General features: G+C 37.2%; 1 protein-coding gene across 5 annotated transcripts in view; it reads right to left on the bottom strand.

Moving 5' to 3' along the window:
* Positions 1-1,261: 1,261 nt before the first annotated feature.
* The window catches only part of TTC29 (tetratricopeptide repeat domain 29), a 119,939-nt gene continuing 99,536 nt past the window's right edge, over positions 1,262-21,664 (bottom strand). For all 5 annotated transcript variants that reach the window (XM_086889395.1, XM_086889396.1, XM_086889394.1 and 2 more), the window contains 2 exons: positions 1,813-1,879; positions 1,262-1,431 (listed from right to left, as the gene is read on the bottom strand). In XM_086889395.1, the coding sequence (XP_086745521.1) occupies positions 1,842-1,879 (38 nt within the window). In that variant the 3' untranslated portion in view covers positions 1,262-1,431; positions 1,813-1,841. The remainder of the gene's footprint in view (positions 1,432-1,812; positions 1,880-21,664) is intronic.

Consider the following 21,664-nt stretch of genomic DNA (forward strand, 5'->3'; position numbering starts at 1 on the left):
TATGTGTGTGCATAATTGCATGTGGGAAAATTTCTGTACAACTTTTCAGCCTCACAAAAGCCTTCTAAATTAACATTGTTATAATAAACATGGTGTTCAGACAATAAAGACCTATAAACAACAGAATAAAATTATTGAGCTATTTGTGTTTAAATTGCATGTATACAGCATTTTGGATCAAAAATAGTCTAATAAGAGCTGGTTAATGATACATTTCTACTATTCTTTAACAGGGAGAAACCCTGTTGTCACATGTCGACCAAATACTTGGATTACAATTCTGAAGAAAACTGTGAATTGAGTTATTACTATGGCAAAAGCTAATGCTTGCTCAAACACCATCATAAAACCTGATTATAGGTCTAATGGACCTCGCTACAAACTCTGAGTCTGCAAACCTCCATTTAAAGAAAGGAATGGTCGACTACTGGGAGTACTACAGCTTTGTTTGTTCAGTTTAAAAGAAAGGGTTTGTTTTCTAATATGTGAAATTATGAATCACCAATTTTCCTAAATAAAATTCAAAGGTTCCAAGACCTGTTTTTATGTGTATTTTGCAAAGTGATAACTTCAATCTTTTGTTCTCTAACTCTACTTAATGCCAACAGTGATGATAGCAGGCTCTGAGGACTCTGAGTCCTTGGAGGACTGTGAAGACCACATATGTCAGTGGGTCATGTGTGGAACCCACTGTCAGGATTTTCATCAGCTCAAAACGGACACAATTTTTTTACAGAGTCCAAAATCAGTGCTTCAGATTATTTAACAGAAAGAACCTAAGCAGAATTTTAGTTTACCTGATGTTGTGAAGCACAGAGCCACAGAATAGGTCAGGCTGGGAGGGAACACATCTGGTCCCACCTCCAGGCAGGGTTATCCCACAGCACATGGCACTGGATTGCATCCAAATGGATTTTAAACAAATCTGGTTGTGCTTTGAGTCCAACCTGTGTTAAAGATTGGATCAAAATTGCACCATAGTGTGCCACCAGGCTGGATCAGTTCTATTTCAGCTACAGCTGAACCCCAACCATTATACACAAACTACAATCACTGCTAGCTCTATGAATAAGTTTTTCTGAAAAGGATCACAATCTGGGATTTAAAGAAAACTTTCCAGACACATTTGGATCTTGATCTTACAAGGCATTGAGCATCTTGGATTCCCATTCATATTTAATATCTTAACAGGAGGATTTTGACACTTTGAAAGACATTAAGCAATGGGGGCACAAAGTGAAAACTTTCTATTCTACTACTCTTTGTCTTTTTTTAGTATTTATTTCAATAACAGATGCTTTTTTTTTTTTTTTTTTGACAATAGCATTTTAATGGCAAAACCCTTGCTGAAATTCCTACTTTGTTACTCCTCTTCAAGGATCTTTCTGCAGTCATCATACTTCAGCTTCTGAGTCAATAAGCAGGCATCCTCTAAAATAAAAAAACAGCAAATAGAAAAACATTAAAATGTCAGAAGTTTATGTATATACATTGATATCTGCATGTTTTATATTTGGGGTTGGAATCTGATTAATCAGATTTGTTTCTGTCTCAAAGGCTTATTTCTGTAAATTAAAAGTAATTACTCGATCAAAGGTAATTAAATTCTAAAACTGGGAATATGTGTAAAAAAACTGAAGGAAGTGTGAATTCATTAATTTATGAACAGGAAAAATATAATTATTTAGACATACTAAGACTGAAATTATGTGTAATTGCCTGTCAAAATCAGGTTAAGCATTGATAGCAATAACATTTAGTAAAAATCAGCAGATTGTTATAAAGTCTGTGGATTAAGAGCAAATACTGTACCAGGAAGATCTAAAGTCTTGGACAGAGGCTCACAGAGGCTTTGAGGCACTTGTTTCCTTATGAGGGTCTGTTATTCAAAAAAAAAAAAAAAAGTGCTTTAGTGTTTTAGACTTTCAACACTTTTAATGGTTAGAAGTCCTAAATGACTTAATTGAAAAACCTGACCTATGGTAAAAAGCCACACGAGAAGGAAATCTAAAAAACACAGAGGTGAGTCAAGTAAGACATAATCCTAGAAATACAGAACTGTCAGGGGTTTCTGCTCTCATTTCTTACACTCCTGTGCAGCAGCTGTCCAGCAGGACAGGTCTGGGTGGGACCAGCTGGGGAGCCAACAAGGGAGATGCATTTGGGAGAAGAAGATAGGCAAGGCAGCACTGAAAGATGGCAGGCAGGAGGAGCACCATGCAGGGGAGGAATTGAGCAGCGCAGGAAGCAAGAGAAGGCTGCCATCCCCCAGTGGGGTTCTCCTCAGGGTGAGGAGAACAGGTGGCTGGGAGGCCATGGCTTGATTCTGCAGTTCTTGACAGCCAGAGTTCATTTGCTCCAGTGATGCTGTCTCATTCCTTCCTCACTCAGTTTCCACTCCAAACTCCCACCTCCTGGCTGCACTTTCTGCTCCATTCCCAGGGACTCTCCAGCAACACACCTCCCTCTGCCTCATTCCACCCACACCACCCCTGGGGCATTGCTCCTTATTTTGGGAGCTACTGATCTGCTTCACCTCCTCAAATGAGGAAAGCGCACATATATATTTAGTCCACCCCTGACATCTATTCTCCAAGGCTTCTGAGGAAGGTTATTTCACAGCATCCCTAACCTCTCTGTTTCAGTGCTTCATAGACTTATTGCTCAGTTTCTTCCCTAATACTTAAGATAAATATTTATTGCAATTTAAACAGATTTTTCTCTTTCTTTTGAAAGATTTCTCTTGATTTTTCTCTACCTCTTGCAGACATGAAGAGCAATGGAACACGGTCTTCTTTTACAATGACTCCTTATATCTTGAGAGACTATTTTCCTTTCTCTGATCTTCCCTTTTGGAGGCTAAGCAAACATATTCTCTTCAATATTTCTATATTACATACATATCCAAGAATATATCCATATAGTATCCATATAATATATCCAAGAGAAAGGAACTCATGTTTTCTTAACTGGATCCTCCTCAATTTGTCACTACCTTTTTGTTTGTATGGCATCAAAATTTAACTCATGACCAAAATAAATCATCCAGTTCTGGTGGGGGTGAAAAATAATGTCCAAAGCAGTGTCCCTGCTGGGGCAATGTCTGGGACAGATTAAAACTACTGGGCCACTGATGACTCAATAAAATTTATGTTTTTTCATTTCATGAGTTTTTATTAAGTATAGTTGCTAACAAGGACTTTATACATAGTTGTATGCAAGTAAGAACAGGATAAGCAAATCTATGAAGAATATCTGAGAATCAGCATTCCCATGTGGAGTTCCATTTTGTATGAGGGCAGTGTGTGTGTTAGTGGTTTACTCTGTATTTAACAATGTAGTTATTCCAGGTGACATGTCCTGAAACCAGGCCTAAAGAGGGAATTCCTTTTCTAGCAGACCAAGTCTTAAATGAAAAAAAATGTAATAAAACCTGCACAGCTCAGCTTGGTTTAGGAACTCAGCCAGTGGGAAGCAGCCCAGAAGTGCTCACAGGGGTCAGAACTGCACTGTCCCACTCCAGCTTCACACCAGTGCAGTGTTACTGCTCTTTCCAGTAGATGTACTTTGGTGGAACAGTGGCTCATAGTGGGTGACTCAAGCACAAAATGTGGCTGGATACAGAAAGGTGGGTATTTTCAAGCAAACACACAGAAAATTGTTTCTCTGATAGCTACAGACACTGACACATGCAAGAGACGGTGGGGATGTGCACATGACAGATGGAGAGTTACAGCAGAAATTGCTTTTCTCGGGCACCTTTCGGCCTTTTGCCTTCACACTTGGACACCAAGCTATTATTGGCTGATTAACAGTTCTGCCCTCCCAGCACATATTAGGCATATCAAGGATAACTGATGGACTACTGAGCCATAAATGTTTTCTTAGCATTTGTTTGGCCTATGCTATTTGGAAACAATAAAAGCATCTCATATTCATAATGATAATACATATATACCACCACAGATCACACCATCAAGCATTCTCCTTCCATCTTATTGTGCAAAATGTGGCGATAACATTAATAGAATGTAAATATAATTAATCATAATAGGATGTCCCTGACAGATTATCACTGCTGTTGATAAAATATAATTAAAATAGTCTGGTCAGATTTTCAGTGCAGCTAGAATTGGCATATCTTCCTTCTGTTTCCATGTGTCTATCTACAGAATACTACACTTCCAAAAATCTCATTATTTCATGATGTTTTGGAAGTAAACAATGCAGAGCTGCAAGCCCTTTACATTATATGATTAGTGAAAAGCCATACAAAAGAAAGAAGGCCACACCCACAAAGACTGAAGCTACAACTAACTCCAGAGAGGACAGGAATTTTAGGCACCTGTCTCTCAAAAGATTATAAAGAAAATGAAGCAGATGACGCTTGAGATTGCATGTCCATGTGATGGGAAAGCATTAAAATCCAAGGTTTGCATTATTCAAAGACTGTTGGACTTTATTAACAAGAATTCCACTGAAAGCTCCATGAAGTGATGATGTCATAAGAGGACTGTTTCAGGCAGATGAAACTAGTTTAAAAAAAAAAAAAAAGAACATTTTTTTCAGGAGAACGACAAAAGTAAGAATAAGTGTAGCATGCATGAGATGATGACCCAGAAACCATTTTTCACCGTGTTTTCCAAATTAAAAATGAAGTAGGGTCTACTGAAAGTGGGAGGTGGTGGACTTGGATGTAAAGTAGGGGCCTCTTTGTGCACCTCCTCACTGGAACTCCTTGCTGCAGGATGCTGAGGATGCAGCAGTTTTCCGTGGGCTCAAGAAGTACGATGGCAAACAAATAGAGGGAAAGCCCATAGCCTCTCCTATTCCTCTACCATAGCTCACCTGCTTAAGCAGAATCCTCCAACACATCACCTCACACAAGATATGATAACATGCTGTTACGTTCTCACATGGATTCAGGTGTGTGTACAAGACTCTAATTGCAGCTCCTGCTAATGAGACTGAACTCTGACTATAGTGTACATACAGAAGTAGCAATATAAGGCAACACAGCATTTTCATTACATCTATTTTCCTTTAGCAGAATTACTTCCACATCTTCAGATCCACCACTAGCCAATACTGCATTTTTTTTTGTCAATTAAGGGAGAGAAAGCATGACTATCTCGATGTATTCTAATGTTGGTGTAACACAGCTGATGAGATATAACCCATTATTGTATTTTAAAATTTACTAGCATTTGTAAAGGTCATGCAGCTGCTTTGAGTTATATAATCTGAAGAATGATGTAATGATGTAGGAATAGAGATAGAGCAGAAAATAATATGACTGCCAACAACATGCTCATCCCATACTTGTAGATGATCTTCCTGTGTATTTTCATGTCTTAGTAAATGAAAATTGATGCAATGCCTTTTAAAAGCATGTTGGGCCTACCTGTTTAACCATGTATCCTGACTTGATCCACATGGAATGGAGGCAGTTGTACTTGCAGGTTTTATTAATATGAAGATTAATGAATTTGTACAATTTGGGCATGCAAAGCATTTCTATCAGGCATATTCCATTTAGAATAAGCAGTAAACCATATATAAGGGTTGTGTCAAAGTTTACTGAATAGGGCCCTTGGTAGCTAATGTAACATTTCTCCAACAAATCAAAGGTATTGTTCTATGCTCACATGAATATACAGTAGCCATTACCTTAAATTTAAAACTCACTGTGAGCAGCAAACACACTGTGGGGATATGAAGGCCATATTGTATCAGTGGAGTCTGCAGAGATTTTCTTCATATGGCTTTGCCTGGTTGAAATATATGTTGCAGTTGAAAGCTAAAGGGATTACTTTTGAATAGTCATCACAAAGGTTGATTATATTCGTATATCATTTAGCTGGACCCTGCAGGCTATTATTCCATTAGCTGTGCTGGCCCTGCACTGTCAAAAAGTTGATCGTATAATGTAAAAAGGGTCCATGCTATGTTAAGGTATGTGGAGTAACTTGAAGCAGTAATCTTTTAAGAGCAGTACAGCTCTGTACTTGAAGGTAGATTGCATTTAAAATAAATACCCTCAAAATGGAATAAGTACAATAAACCTACCTCTGTTTCCTATTTTTCCTTCTTCGAACAAGCTGTATGTAATTTGAGCAAGTTAATTGCACCAGGTAAGATATTGGCTATGGAGTATTTTTTCATGCTCACAGCCAAAGAACTAGACCTCAAAAATAGCTGCGTCTTTACGTGAAACCCTCGCGGAAATGAGGTTTCTGGTGAAATAGTTTTGCTGTTTATGCCTCCCTTGCACATGCAAACACACACACATTTTCTTTCAGTGCTTAATAAAATGGATCTTCAGACGGTTCCATTATGTGGATGCCTTAATATTATTTTATGCTAAAACATGGACAGCGCATTAGATTGAAAGCATCTTGCTGTTGCAGGAGGCAGAGCAATCAGGGACTATCCCTAGATAGCAAATGCTCCCATTGGGGAAACAACGCCAACACGGGCTAATGAATCACAGCAGTTATTAATCACGGGCATTTGGAAAAGCCACACATAATAGAGATGGACTCTCAAGATTAGGAAGGCTAGAAGGTGGGACTGAGAAAAAGACCAAAGATCATCCAATTGCATTTTAGAGTAAGTTTATGGATGAGTGTTTGCTTCAGTACAGTTATGCCTGTGCTTGCCTCTGTCTTTCTAAGCAGGCAGAGAAAGCAACAATTCAGGCAGCTCGGTTCTCTCAGCTTTCAGATCCTTGAAGGACAATTTGGCGAAAATAAATAAATAATAAACATGCACATACAAAACCCTTAGGGCTTGTGGCCTAGTTGGAAGCGAGACAGTGCTTCTTTTATTAGACAAAGTTGTTTAATTTAGATTGTAAAAGCAAGAGTTGGTTCTCTTTCAGTACACCATATATATTATTCAGGGCAATGAATGAGTCTTTACGAGTACAAATGGGAGCCTTTAATGAACTACAGCAAGCACTTGAGCAGGTAGGTTTCTCTGAATAAAGGCTTCACAGGTGGGCAAATTTATGAATGAGAAGGAGAATTTATTTTATAAGCTTTTGAAGAGCCTACTCAGACTACGGCACTATAAGGAAAGTGCAAGACTTTTCTGGTTTGGGTGAGAAAACCTGACAGGAGTATGAATTTTTTCCTGACTAATAACCTCCATTATTTACTTATTCATATAACAGTTCTCAGACAAATTAATATTCCTCTCTTACATAGTTTGGGTGTGTTCTAGACATTTGTACAACAATGGAAACCACTCTTGATTTTACATTTTTCAATTCTGTGCATTGTTATACATTCATCCGTGACATCTTTTGCAAAAACCATTTGTTGAATATCATTTCTAAGTAACAGCTCTATCAGGCCAAATTGTTGACTGCAGATAGAAAACTAAGGATTTTTCTCAAGGCCAAAATATGACACCATGTCTTTTGTGTATCTGGAAGTTAGAGATCACAAGAATTCTACACAAATATTGGCAACACAGAAAAAGAGCTTTGGAAAATTATAATCAAGAAGATCACTTCAAATACAAAGAAACCTAAATAAAATCACTGTCAGTTTTTAGCTTGTAGTTTTACCTTTACTGTCAACAAATTCTACATTAAATCCGAACTCTTACCTTAAAATTTCACTACAGCATCTTGTACAGTTAGCACAAGTTAGGCAGTACAGGCTCTACTCTGTACTTGCCATTCAGTGTCTTGACACATTCTCAGTCAAAGTTTTCCAGCAACACAAAGCAGGTGAGCATCTGCCCAGCTGGTTAATCAAAGTTTCCACAGTACAAAGTAGACAAACTTTACAGAGTGGAATTCCTGAATGTCCTAGAGAAGGGTTTCTTTTCTTTCAGCCCCCATCCAGATGCAGAATGATCACAACTGGAAGCTACTTGCTGTCTCCTAAAGACAGGGCAAGTCCTGGGTGGACCTGCTGAGAAAGTAAACTTAGGAGCAAAGGGTTTCTGCTTACTCTTGTGGTAGAAGCCAAACTTGCATTTGGCCACCCTGAGGAGCTGGTGAGGAGAGAACACACAAGAAGTATAAAAACACTCTATCCCTGCCGACATGAGCTATCACTAAAGAATAAGCCTGAAATCTACTCAGAAATCCATATGAAAGGAAATCCTTACCTTGCTCACAGAAGTGGCATTTTATTGTCTCAAAGAATGTCTGCCAGTATTTTTAGAGGCATTCCTATAGACTTTTACAGAAATGTGTCTATCTCCAAGATATATGTATCAAAGTTTTAACACTCATCTTCAGAGTTATGAAGGAAATCTACTCTCATTGGCAAAGAAGCAGTAAGTGGGCTGATGTTTCTGACAACAGATTGGTCATAACAGAAGCAGCATACTTGTTCCTAATTTGCGTGCAGAATTATCATGGCTACTTCACTTTTAAAAAAAGCAAAGCCAGGTATACTGGGTGCTCAGTAAATACAGTACAGTAGCTGTGAAAACACAGATTTCAGGCACAGTGGCAATTCTGACACCAATTTATAAAAAAGCCACTACACTGAAACATTTTTGCTGTCTTCCCCCAATTCATTACAGCCCTTGTACTGTAAATTGTAAATTAAAATCCTTTTTCAAGTAAAAAAGTTTGAAATACTATTTTAATTGTAAAATTAAATACTCTACTGGAGAATCTACTTTTTGCATTTACTGTGCAACTTTGTGTATGACTATACATAAAGCCTTGTCCTTTTTCCTTTTCTCAGACATAGTGCAATTTGTCTGTTAAGTACTTGGTATAAAGGCACAATTAAAACCTGCAAGACAGCATAGCAGGATGGTTCTTACTTGCCTTTTGTAAATACCACCTTCTACTCATTGAGCAAAACACTGAGCAGAGGAGTTGCTCACTGGCAGTGTGTAATATTTATTTCCAAATATGCAGCTTGATGTGTGTTCAAAGGACCTGACTGTCACAGAGTGGTTAGCACCCCCTTCTCTGAAATTCAGCTTCTTCAAAGGTGTCCCAAGGGAGGTGAGCTGGAAAACACAGATTACTTAAACACATCCTCTTGCTTAACTGTATGCCATGATCATGCCATGAGGTTCAAATACAGTATCAGACTACTCTGACTTAAAATATCTCTGATTTTAGTTCTTTTTGCTTTATCTCTGTATTTTGACATGAGCGTCCTGTGTAATTTTATTGAGAGTTTCTTGTTCTGCAGCTTTCATTCTTTATGTTCTGGTTTGGCTCTGCTGTTTTCTGGCCTCTAAAAGTTTACCTCTCTTCTCATAATTACATTTGTAAGAGCATTTTTTCACGGTTGAGACTCAGTATCTCCAGTGATGACTCTGCCTGGTAGCTTGAAAACTGTTTGTCATCTGAGGTCTCTATAATGCAGGATTTTTTGTCTTGCAAACTGTCTTCCAAGAGTTTAGCCAAAGGTATCACCTGGGTACAGAAGCAGAAGCCAGTGAAGTAGAGAAATCCCAGCAAGGCACCTGCTACAAGGGAAAAAGGAATGCCATGGAGATTTTTTTCTCCTTACCTGACTTTAGCTTTACATCTTCTAAGGCACCTCAGGCATGACTGCATCCTCTCTGGCTGAGGACATGCAGGGAAGTGTCTGGAAGATGATATTCTTTAAAAAGAAGGTATGGAATCCCTTATGGAAACATCGATTTTCTTGTGACTGAGCTTGTCTGGGGAGAATATTGCTCCCCTCTAAGACTGAAGGAAAGTGCTCCTACTTATCTTTTAAAAATAACCAACAAAACCAGCTGCTGGAAATAAAGGTTTATGCAAGGTCCTTGCAGCGACATGTGCTGACTGACACTCGTGCTATGGGACATGCCTCTACCATGGGCACCTGGGAGAATCTTCTTTGGGAGAATCAGCCTTTCTTGCTGATTTTACCAACAGATTGAGACCATATAATTAGAGATCAAACCTAATTCTCTTCACCAGGCATTGGTAACAATACTTTTGCTGGCCACAGCAACACAGGGTGTTTAGTTTCTCCCTCCTAGTTTTTGTATTTATGGCCATGTTCTTCCAGGCAACATGTGACAACTTGAAAGGCCACTACTTGTCTTTACAGATAAGTAGAGAGCTCCAGCTTCCACGCCAGTCACCCGCTTCTTTTGATGAGAAATAGATTCGCATGAAAAAAAGATTACACTGAAAAATGGAAATGGATTTTCTGTTTTATTAGCAGTAGCACAAGACTTGTGAGCTACTTTAGAAAGTTACAGAACTACAGAGACTTTTAAGAAAAAGCCAGCAGAAGCCAGAATTTAAAAATAAATGCTCTGGCTAGTCTGGGCCCAATTCTCAAGGGATTCAATGCAGCTTCACTGAAGTTAGCATGGTTATGTCAGCTTTGCCAAATTGCTTCAAAACAGATTTTTTTAGAAAACATTTGACTTCAAAAATTCTAAATTCACTTTGAATTATGCCATACCAGTCACATTGTTTTGCTATAGGAACAGCAGAGATTAGAAGCATGCAGCAGCAAGCAAAATATCTTCAAGAAGTAAAAGATGTCACCCTGCCATTCTGCTCCTTGACCACAGTGATGAGAGTCACCAGCAGGTACTCCCAGTGTGGCGGGCACTTAACGGAGCTGAGGGGAGGAATGGACTTCTAGGTGCAAAGGAAGGAGAGCAGCAATGAGTGACCTGGCTTCTTTCGGATTTTTTTCCACAACCACATTGCAAGGGGAGAAAAGGAAACAGGGTTATTTAGATGTTGCTTCTCAGCTCTGTTCCTCACAAAGGCACCAGTGGAAGTGCAGGCACACACCAGCTGCTGCTGGTTTGAAATTCTCTAACATGAGAGAAACCATACAAAGCCACCAGCTGAGAAATAGGGAAGGAATTTTTCCCCAGGACATAAGTCTGATAGGGATTCTGGCTATTATATTTTTTTTAATAAAAATTTATATATTTTATATATATATATTTATATATTTATATATGTTTTATAAAAAATTATATTATTTTTTTTATAAACTGTTCCCACAATTGAGGAAATCTGTTATGAAATTATCTTAGATTTGAAAATATCATAGCTTCCCCAAATTCACAGTGAATGAATGAAGGGTGAACTTGAGATGATTTCAGGTGTCTGAATCTATTACAGACCGGGGGACCCCTTGGCTGTGCCATCATGCCCCTTCATGGGAGGATGTGAGAGTCTCTTTGGAAGCTGGGTAAGTTCCAAGCACTAGGTAGAAGACTCAGGGTACCAGTAATTTGGTAATTTAACATCAGTCTGTACTCAGATGAATATTTGGTGCTTTGACATCAGGTCTTCCTAATAAAAACAGTAACTGGCTTAAAATCCATGCTTGGATCTGTATGTCGTGATCAAACCACAGTCCTACCTCATAGCAAAGCTCACAAGGTGTAATAGACAAAATTAATTTCTATAAATTGGAATAAGACAGCTCTACTTAGAGGTTTCAGAGTCTCTAGGTCACAGGCAAGCCTGCCAGGCATGGCAGTAGGTAATAGCCCTGGGAAGGTTTACTTGCCCCACTGCAAGTCTCCCTGGTGGACTGTTTGCTGTGGTTCTATTTAATTCTTAATCTCTGCATCTCTGTTTAATTCCTAGCTGCTTTAGAGACCTGTTGTAACACAGCAGTTAAAAAAATATATTCACATGTACTGCCAGGCCTCCCCAAAGAGCACTAACTTGACACGTAGGCCGTGACAGCTGGGCTTGGACTACTAAGAAATCTAATCCAGGGTTTCCATCATCTCAGTTGTTGCCTTTCTTTCATTACAGTTTGACTCAGCCCCTAATGGATTCAGCTTTATAAAATCAGAAAAAGAGGAAAAGAAAGCAATTTATTCATGTTTCACTAGAGCTCACAGAAGACATGAATTTTCTCTAAAAATGCAAATTATTTTGTGCCACACAAGTGAGACTGGGCAGCTAAAGCTCTTAGAGGAAGGGTCTTTCCCAGGGCTAATGTTTTTATACCCAGTGATTGAATAAATCGATCCCTTTTTTATCACATCTCTTCTGCTCTCCTTTTTGTTCAGAAGAATGTAACCAAAGGTACCAAAGCACTCTTTTTAATTCTAAGAAAACTGATTATGCGTGTTAATTTTGTTTTTAATCCCAGACATATCAAAATAAACACCACAGGCATGCGTAGCAGAAATCAATATCTCTTAAGCATCAAGTTAGTAAAAACAAGGATTTAGTAAGAATCCAAGTTGTAAAAGACTAATGTACAAACTAAGCCCTTATTTATGTAATGTGCCATTATACAAGCTCAATATAAACCTGAAAGAAACTATTCCAGAAGAGCAGAAATGGTTTACTTGCACTGCATCAAAAATGACCCCATAAGACCTCCTTTACTGGGCTAGCCCAGATATTTAATGTGAACATATGTTTTTAAAGGATTTCTTGTCTTATGTCCAGTCATTCTTGTTAATTCATGGGACAGCATACTGCAGATGTGCTTTTTTCTATGTTACATAAAGCAAAAATTACATTTAACAAGTGCAAGGTTGGTCATAAAAAATAAATAAAAATAGACTCTTAAAAGCTGGGAAATCACAAAGTGAAGCTATCAGTCATTCTTATTGAGAAGGGTGAGGACAATGTGAAATAAAACTTGCACATGAAGAGACATTCCTAATATGCCAGTACATGCCTGTTATTTCCCATTCTCTATAGTTGCTTTCATTGGCCCAATATTTCTTCCTTTAGGGTAAGCTGCAGTGCACGTTTGATCTGGATTCCCTTTCCAGTCATTGACTTCCATTTTAATAGTAATTAAATTAAACAGTTTGAACCTACCCACAAATTTGTTTACTGAAAGAAGAGAGAAGTCAGGAAGTCAGTTTTTGTGTGTTCTACTTATGGGTAAGAACCTTAAACTGCATGTTTGTTTATCAGTAGTGTTATTTGCTCATATAATCATTCAATATGCTAATAAAATAACTTTCAGGTTAGTTTTCAAACAGTAATCCAAATCTAAGTATCAATTTTTGCACCTTATCCATATGCAAAATAATCAGACCATTATGATGAGTATTTAGTTCTCTATGGTTTTACTCCTTCCTGAGTGCAGAGGTGAGAAGCAATGCTACTTTAAAAAAAAGGAATCTTCTCTTCTACTTCTTTGCTGACACTAAAAGATCTCAATCTTGCATCCATTAATTGTACTTTTCTTCCAAGAGTTGGTATAAGATGGCATTCAGAAAGAGGAATCACTGTCTCCTAGGATGTTGTTAGTTTAGAGATCCCTAAGTTCACCTAGATCAAAAGTATAGACATCTCAAATACACATTTCCTTTATATATTTACATTCAAATTATTATTATTTTTAATGCCAAAGTAGCTTCACAATTATGTAAAAGGCAAGTTTATCATGATATTTTTTTCTGATTTTGTAGGAACAACATGTCACAGATAGAAATAGTTACAAGTCAGTTCCCCACAAGCTTTTAAGTAATGCTTTAACAAAAAAAAAAATCTTTTTATAACTTCATCTGAAGTTTAATCTCACAAATGATTTACAATTCAATAAAGACAAGATCTTTATTGAATGCCAAACAACTGGCATCTTAAAAGTAGTTTTAGTAGAGAAGTTTAAATTATGAAATGAGAGTTTATTTTGAAGAGTTCTGGATCTCTTGATGGACAACTAAATTTAGTAAGACAATGCTAATTAGTGATTTTGTATATAATATATTTGTTAAGGACATACCTAGTCATCAAAAGTAAGTGAAAACAAACAACCTAATATAAGCCAAACTGGTTCAGGTCTAGACTAAATCCTGACTGTAAAACTTTCCAAGTCACTTTCTTAACCACAGGGGGTATAATAGCAATCAAAGTTTACATTTATACCTACATACTTTTATGTGTTTTTTTTATACGTGTATGTCTTCACTATATACAGACAGTAAACAGAAAAAACAGCAGTCTTATGGCACTGAAATAAAGGTTTAAAAGTTAAGCTGTTGAATAAAGGACATCCATTTTTTTTTTGTAATTTTTTTTCAGACATTTAAATAAATCATGACATCTTAATTCAAGCATACATCATACACTTGTGAGAAAATATGACCTGGCAGAAATGTAATATGCCAGCTTTGAAGGTAATTTTGAAAGCCTCACACAACACACCACAGAGCACACACATTGTGTCTGCTGAAATTTCCAAAACAAGCCAGCAAGCCTGCTTCAGGACTCCTTCATAAACTGAAGAAAAGGCAAAAATGAGCCATAAAAGATCACAAACTGATTTTTTTTATATTTCTTTCAAATCCCTGCCACTACCTTTTGGGCTACCAGGTAAAACTTCCAGAAGATACAACTCTTTCCATCTTTAAGTGCTGGTGCTTTCTACTGTTTCACTACATTTATGCATTCCAAACTATTTCTGTTTCTCCCTTTCCCTCAAGTACCCAAAGCCTTCCAGGACACTTTGAACTATTCCCTCCATTTGTTTCCCCAAAGAGAATGTTCTTCCAATATCTAATGCAGTGGTATTTGCCTGATTCTGCAGACAAGTTAAAGCAATATCCTTGAATAAGCCTCTCTTTCTATTCCCATTTCAGTTCGGATGTTATCTCTAAATTCAAATAATGGCACTTTGCTATCAAATCAGACTTCATCTCTGATCACTTAACCAGTGCTGTGAGAAGAGAAGAAGGAGTGAAGTCCCTATCAGGAAAGCATTGCAGGGAAAAGATGAAAGAAAACTCTGAAGACAGCAAAAATGTGAAAAGATGATGAAGGGAAAAAGAGTGGAAATGGTCATTAACAATACAGATTTTTTTTTTCCCCCAAAAAACCCAATGAACAAGACAATACAGGGAAAACCAGTAAGTGACTAAAAGTTTAGTAACCACATGATGTTGTATTCTGTCACAGAGTACTTGGGAAACTTCCCCTGAAATTTGAAAATGCAAGAAGGAAGGTACAGATGTCCCTAATAAATAGCTCTCAATTAACAGCAGAATCAGGGCCTCTGTAGGTTGACACAACTGTCCGAAATTCCCCTGGATAGCCCAGTAGGATGTAGCTGTTTTGCAATCACTCTGTATCCTCCTCATTTGCCACTGACACAGAAAGCTGCTCTCTGTACACCCCACAAGCATCAACTTGAACCCCTCACTGCAGCTACGAACAGCTGATGACTCCCTGGCTTTAAAGTGAACTCTAATGTGAACTTTCATGGTGCCAAGATATCAGAGAGAATTTTCTAAAATACAACAGCTGGAAGTTTTCAGGGCATGGGCATACAACTTAACCCAGTGCTTTATTTTATGATGACCACACAAAAATAAGAGAGCACTGATATCAGGTATCACATCTCCACAGACTGCATTGTTTTCCTACTTCTATTTGTGTTCCTAAGAATGAAATAGTGGGAAAAAGCACAATTACATATCTCTTTTTTTTTTTTTGTTTCCCAGAAAAACAAACACACCACAAACAAGTTGAATGAGAACTCAAGGAATAAAAGATAACAGCAGAAAGGCGAAATGTATTCTTGGGATGGTGGTCACTAAGGAAGACCTCCAGCAGAGATCAGCATTTTTGTTATCTAGATAAGAGAGAAACAGTCCCAAACCAAAACATTGTTAGAGTAGGATTAGAACAAGCTGAGAAATCAATCAGGCAAGAAAGTAGTATTTGCTCAAGAGGTTTAAAGGACATGTAACAAAGGTATTGCTTAAAATCAGCCTCAGTAGAAATGCGACATGAAGCGCTAAACAAGACATTAATTAGAACCAAGAATGTGCCATGGGAGGAGAGACCAGTAAAAATCTGACTTTCATACCAGGCAAATTAGCTACAATTCTAAGAAAGGATATAATCATAGAAAAGTAAATTAAAATGTTATAATGTGGAAAAGAAATCAAGATTGCTTTTCTAGAGGTCTGCCGAGGTTATTTTCTTTTGAGGAATACAAGAGAGCTGAATGACTATTACCTGGTTGATTAGATTCCCAGAATGCTTCAGATATCTTCCCTGGATTAACAACTGGTTATAGGTAGAAAATAAAGATAAGAATAGATGGATTGATTTTCATTATGAGGAAACATTAGTAGTGAATTCAACAGGGATCTAAGGCAGAATTTGTACTGTAAACATTTTAAAAAAAACCCAACAACAACTCAAAATGTTAGTGAACAGGGTGACAGAACCTACTGCTGACAAAAAATTATACAGGGTGATCAAAATCAAAACTTTAAGAAACTTCAAAAAGAGTTTATGACTGGGCAATAAAGCATCAGATAAAATTCAGCATTGATAAATGCAAATTGATGCACGTATGTAAAATGTCTTTTATGCACAGGGAGATTGGAAGCTTCAGCTTGATAGAAAGATGACTGACAGCAGGATATAAAGAGATGTATCTATTTTCATGAGTGCTATGGAGAAAAAGAGTGAGAAATGATAACTTACTTTCTTAGAGCAAATGTTGAGTGGTAACAACTGAAGCTGCAAAACAGTGGGCTAATGGCAGATCCAAGGAAGTTGAATTTTAGCTGCCAAATTCAATGAGGTGCCTTGGCTGCCAGTTATGTAACAGAAATGCACTGGAGAAGTTCATGGATAAATACAGAAAAGCCTATTCAATATAATGAGATCTAGACTCACCTTCTTCAAGAAGTCTCTTGTTACTGAAGATATGGAGAGAATACCACACAGAGCTCTTCATCCCAAATTTCCTGTTTTTGTATTTTTCCCTAATCTATTAGCCACTGCTGGACAGACTCCAGGCCAATCAGGCCTTTGATCCAACTTACTACAGTCTTTTTTCCATATGTCATCTTACTATTAGAAAAGCATAATCTCTAATCATGGAGATTAGAGAAGGGTTAGCATAAAAAACCTACAGAGAAATACTTCCAATTGTTCCATGTAGGAAAGAAGAATTAAATGACCTCTGCTAAACACTACCAGGGGTTTTCATCACTCTCATCTTTTGGTGACTAAAACTCATTCTATAAAACTTGACATTGTCTGAACATTAACATCTATTTCACTTTCATTCAGAAGCTACTAACGAATGATGGTTTGTGAGTGCTGATCCCTCCAAGCTATCAAAAGACTATTTTTCCTTGCATGGATAACACTAATTCTGCCTGTGGTGCTAATGTAAAGGCATTCAGACTGTTTTTCTATGCTTTTAGCAACAATAGAACATATCAGCATTGCCATGTAAAGACTGGATGCTAAACTGTCACCTCCACTCTTTACAAGATCTGGATCTTGTGCTGTATATACTGAAACTGGGAGCACACCAGTTGTTAAAAACCCCAAGACAAGCACTGATATTTACAAACAGGAGCACCATTTCCTAGAGTGAGAGGAGGTTGCAGGCTGGTCTTCAGCTTGCAGATCATCTGCAGCTGCCCTGTGGGAGGACAGTTTTTATAAATAAAATATTTGGGAACAGCGGTAGTTACAGCAATATTACAGAGTCCAAAAAAAGATATCAAAGGGCAGTGTTGCATGTGTTGAACAACAAGTCTGTGGGTTTTCTTTCCCCGAACAGCTGTATACTTCTATACTGTGAAAAATAGAATTTTAAGGTAGTTTAAAACACCATACAAGTCACATTTTTTAAAAACTGGTGGTATTATTCTTGTGTACACATGGAATTAATTTTACCCATGCAATTATCTATGGTTGTTATAATTTTTACATACTCTGCTTACATGACTTGATGCTTTTTCAAGTAACTCAGAAACTGCCTTGACTCCCCACTGATGTGGGAATAAGCCCAATTCCTATGTGTTTATTGCTGAGGTGGGAAGGACTTAGGTAGGTACAGGCTTCACGTTTTCTCTGCTTAAAAAAATTACATCTTTAGGATTTGGGTTGTAATATGGCAATGAAAAACCTTCTTCCTCTGCTATTCTTTGTCATATTGAACAGACACAATTTACTGAAACTTGTGTTTGAATGAATATGCTAAACAGTTATTGGATAACAGGTTTATGATACATTTATCCTTTACATTGAAAAAAAGTGGGATAGACCAGAAATCTGCAAAAATGTACAAAAAGAAGTTCATCAAAGCCTGAAGAAAATTCCACAACACAGAGTATCTGCCAGACACAGGCAGGAATACAATGTGATACACAATCTCAGTTCTCTGTAAACAGAACATTACACTGAGCTGATTGATGTGAAAGGCACAGGTGATCCCAGAGCACGCTTTGGGATTAAATATTACTACCAGACCTGTAGATCATTCAGTAAAACCTGGCAGAGATTTTAATCCTTTCAAGTATTGTTACTGCATCACTGTCCAGACTTTCAGTGAGACAAATAAAAATATCTGGATGGATCTTGCTGTTTCTTCCTATACAATGTCATTTTCTTCAATCAGAGGCTCTAAAATACAGTGAAGCCTCGATTTTGCATGATCAAGCATAACTGTGGCAGCAAGTTTTGTCAGAATTTTATGGAAAACCCTGAGATTTTTAGGATTACACACTATGCAAGTAGGAGTTGTTGAAAGACAATATTTTTGTAGGCAGGTTTGAGTCAGATTTCTCAAAGAATCTCTGGATTTCATTACACTATTGGTATCAGTATTTAAAAAAAAAAAATGAATCTGGTTTTCTCTGACATACTAATGTGAAGGTGTTAGGTTTGGTTCTTAACAGTTATTGTCCATAACTGACCACAACAGCATTGGTCACAGAAGGCTTGGACATTAATCTTTTAAAATTATGTAATTTTACTTATTACATAAAATAATATGTAATATGTAATGTAATATGTAATATGTAATTTAATTTATTACATAAAATAATATGCTCACAAAAAAAAGGTCTCCAACAGTTTTTGGATGAATGTGTGTGCGATAAGGTTATCCCTGTGGTTTCAGTGGTGCATTTCTGTAAAACAGAGTCACTGCTCTCTCTGTCCTTCTAGTAATCACAAAATCTTCAGAATTAACCTTTCCATCTAAGCTTCCACTGCAGATTTTGTTTCCTGCATATATTTCAGAGCTGAAATAGGAACCATACAGAACATTCCTGGATGACACTATCTGAGCTGAAGGTCAAAGACGTCTTGTATTGCTCTGGGTAGGGTGTAGGAGTCGGAGAAGACCCTAGCTAGGCATCATCCCTAAAGAGGGTTTTTGTTGTTGTTTATTTTTTTAGCAGACTTGTGCCTGTTGTTCCCCTTTCACTTATTCTATCTTTGGTGTAGTATAGTATACATAATTTAAATAACCAGGGAATCTCTCTGGGCTCAAAACCACCTGCTGGCTTATATTAGCTAATTAATGGTGATTTATCCAAGTTACTAATTTGAGTGGAGCTGATTGCCTTTAGGAATTTTGAGAACGTTGTAAGAATTTTGATTATAATTATGCTTATTTGATGGGCAGTCTACTTAAAATACTTAAAATAAAAATTGCCTGCCAGATAATTTTTAACTGTGCCAAATGAATGATTCTGTGCTGTTTTCCTACTCGAGATCATGCAATCGGGTAGTTTGTTTACTCTGATGCTCAATTTCATCTTGGTCTGACTCCCTGTGATTTTCTCTTTTCTATCAGCGTTTATTTGCCTAGCTTTGAAACAATGACTGCTTGAAAAATAGTCCTGATCTTGAACCTGCGGAGCTTAATCATTTTCACAAAAACTAATATAGCAGATTCATTTTAGCCAAACTTCTCTGTCATGCTGACCCGATTCCCAGGGCCTGAAAGTGTGAATTTAATGGTGGTACAACGACTGAGGTAAGAATATAATAGAAACCTCTCAGCAGTATATCTATTGGATCAGTGTAATTTCTTTTTTCTCTACTGGTCTCAATGTCTCTTAAGGCAATCTAGTCTGCAGACAGCAAAGGAGACCAGCCTTCTCTTTTATTGTGATCCCAATGCTACTTATACTAAACAAAGAATCAAGTCCCTTGATAAGGTAGGCAGTAGACATAAGCACATAATCCTAGAGGAAAATTTACTCTATTAAAAAACTTATTCTTTTGCTGTGAATTCAAGAGGATGCTACTTGGAGGTCTATCCTGAAGAACAGAAGACAAAGTTATTACAGCTTAGCTGTATTGCTAATGCTTTTTAACAATTTCCTTTTAAACATTAGAGATAAGGATATTTTTATCTTAATGATTTTCAGATACTAAAAATGAGAATTATACACTATATTCTCTGGTGGTGGATATGTTGCCTTCCAGTGCACACTTGTAGATGAAAATTCAACAGAGCTAAAATACTTACCCAAACTGAAACAACTGCTTCCAGTGTAACTCAAGCATGATCAATTCTACTTCTGGTGGATTTACTGTCATAAAAATATTATTATTGTGTAAATTCCTTCTAAAAAAACTTCTGTGATAAAGGAAACTTAGGATGTGATCCAGCATAAATGTGATCTCACAGGTTTTCCTTTATACAAATCTTTCTGTTAAAGCCTTGCCTGCTTGCCTTGCTTGCCTAAGGAGGTAGAGGAAATTGTAGACAAGTTTCCTAAAATTCTCATTTAATTTTATATGAGAAAGTATACGAGAAGCTGTAATTTATGGAAAGTGTCTTTAAAACTGTATTTCTCCATTTAAGCATTTAATTCCACATCTTTGACAGAAATCCAAGAAGTGCAAGATAATAAAGAACGTTCCTGGAATAATACTGCTGTTCAGAATCAGAATCAGTTGTACCTGGGTCATTTTGGTCAGACAATTTTTTAACATACACTTTCAAAACTTCAAAAATTGCACACATTTCCTTCTCTCCCTAGGCTTCTTATAAATAAAGTGTATATTTCCATTGGGAATTCTGGGTAATCAACATCTCAAACTGCTTTAAATATTTAGGTATGCTTTTCACTGACTAATTATAAATAGCCAGTATTAAAGAGATATGACCTTAGGTTTCAGTGAGCTCGTTCCTTGAATAATGAAAGATTAAGAGAAGAATTAATGAATAGCTGTGCTTTTCTGTGATTATTTAAGAAACAAGAGAAAAAGATGCAAGAGAGAGAAAAGGTGAGTCAATATTTGCAAAGCAAATCAGTGGGATGGAATGAAATAAATTCCTATCTCAGCGCACACCCTCAGATCCTTATCCTCTCCAGATATTACTCTCCATGTGTTTTCCTGGTAGTCTGAGTCCTTACTTGTGGTGACAAATGTTGCTTACTATGAAAATAGACTTTTGTCCAATTTAGGCTGCTCGTTATTGTTGTGCTTTTATTCTCTGAATAGTTTTCATTGAAATAAAGCAGAGTAATTTTTTTCCTGTTCATTCATAAAAATTACTGTTAAGTAAAATAGAGACAAAGGACAGAGGTGTTAAAGTTCACTTCTGCAGTTGAACTTGTTCAGCCAGATGACAGTAAAAGCTACAAGGCTTTTGTTGTCTTCCACAGCAAAATAACTACAGCTACTGTTAACTTTTTCACACAAAAAACACACCTTTTTTGGCAGTGAAGACAAAGCCAACTCTCCCTTCAGTTCCTCTACAGTCTTTGATCTCTTAATTCCCATTTCTCCTTCCCCTTGATGTTCCAGCCTCTCTGATCTCTGTTCATCACTACCATATATGTCTGTATAATCTCCCACCCGTAATAACTTGAGGACAACCAGAACCTCATCCTTCATTTCTGGCAGACATGCACTTCTTTGGAAATAAAACACTAGGCAATCTTGCAGTTTCATTTTAGACCAGTTCATCAGTGATGT

This window comes from Cyanistes caeruleus, chromosome 5 (assembly GCF_971803275.1).
Source record: "Cyanistes caeruleus chromosome 5, bCyaCae1.hap1.1, whole genome shotgun sequence".
Classification (NCBI taxonomy): domain Eukaryota; kingdom Metazoa; phylum Chordata; class Aves; order Passeriformes; family Paridae; genus Cyanistes; species Cyanistes caeruleus.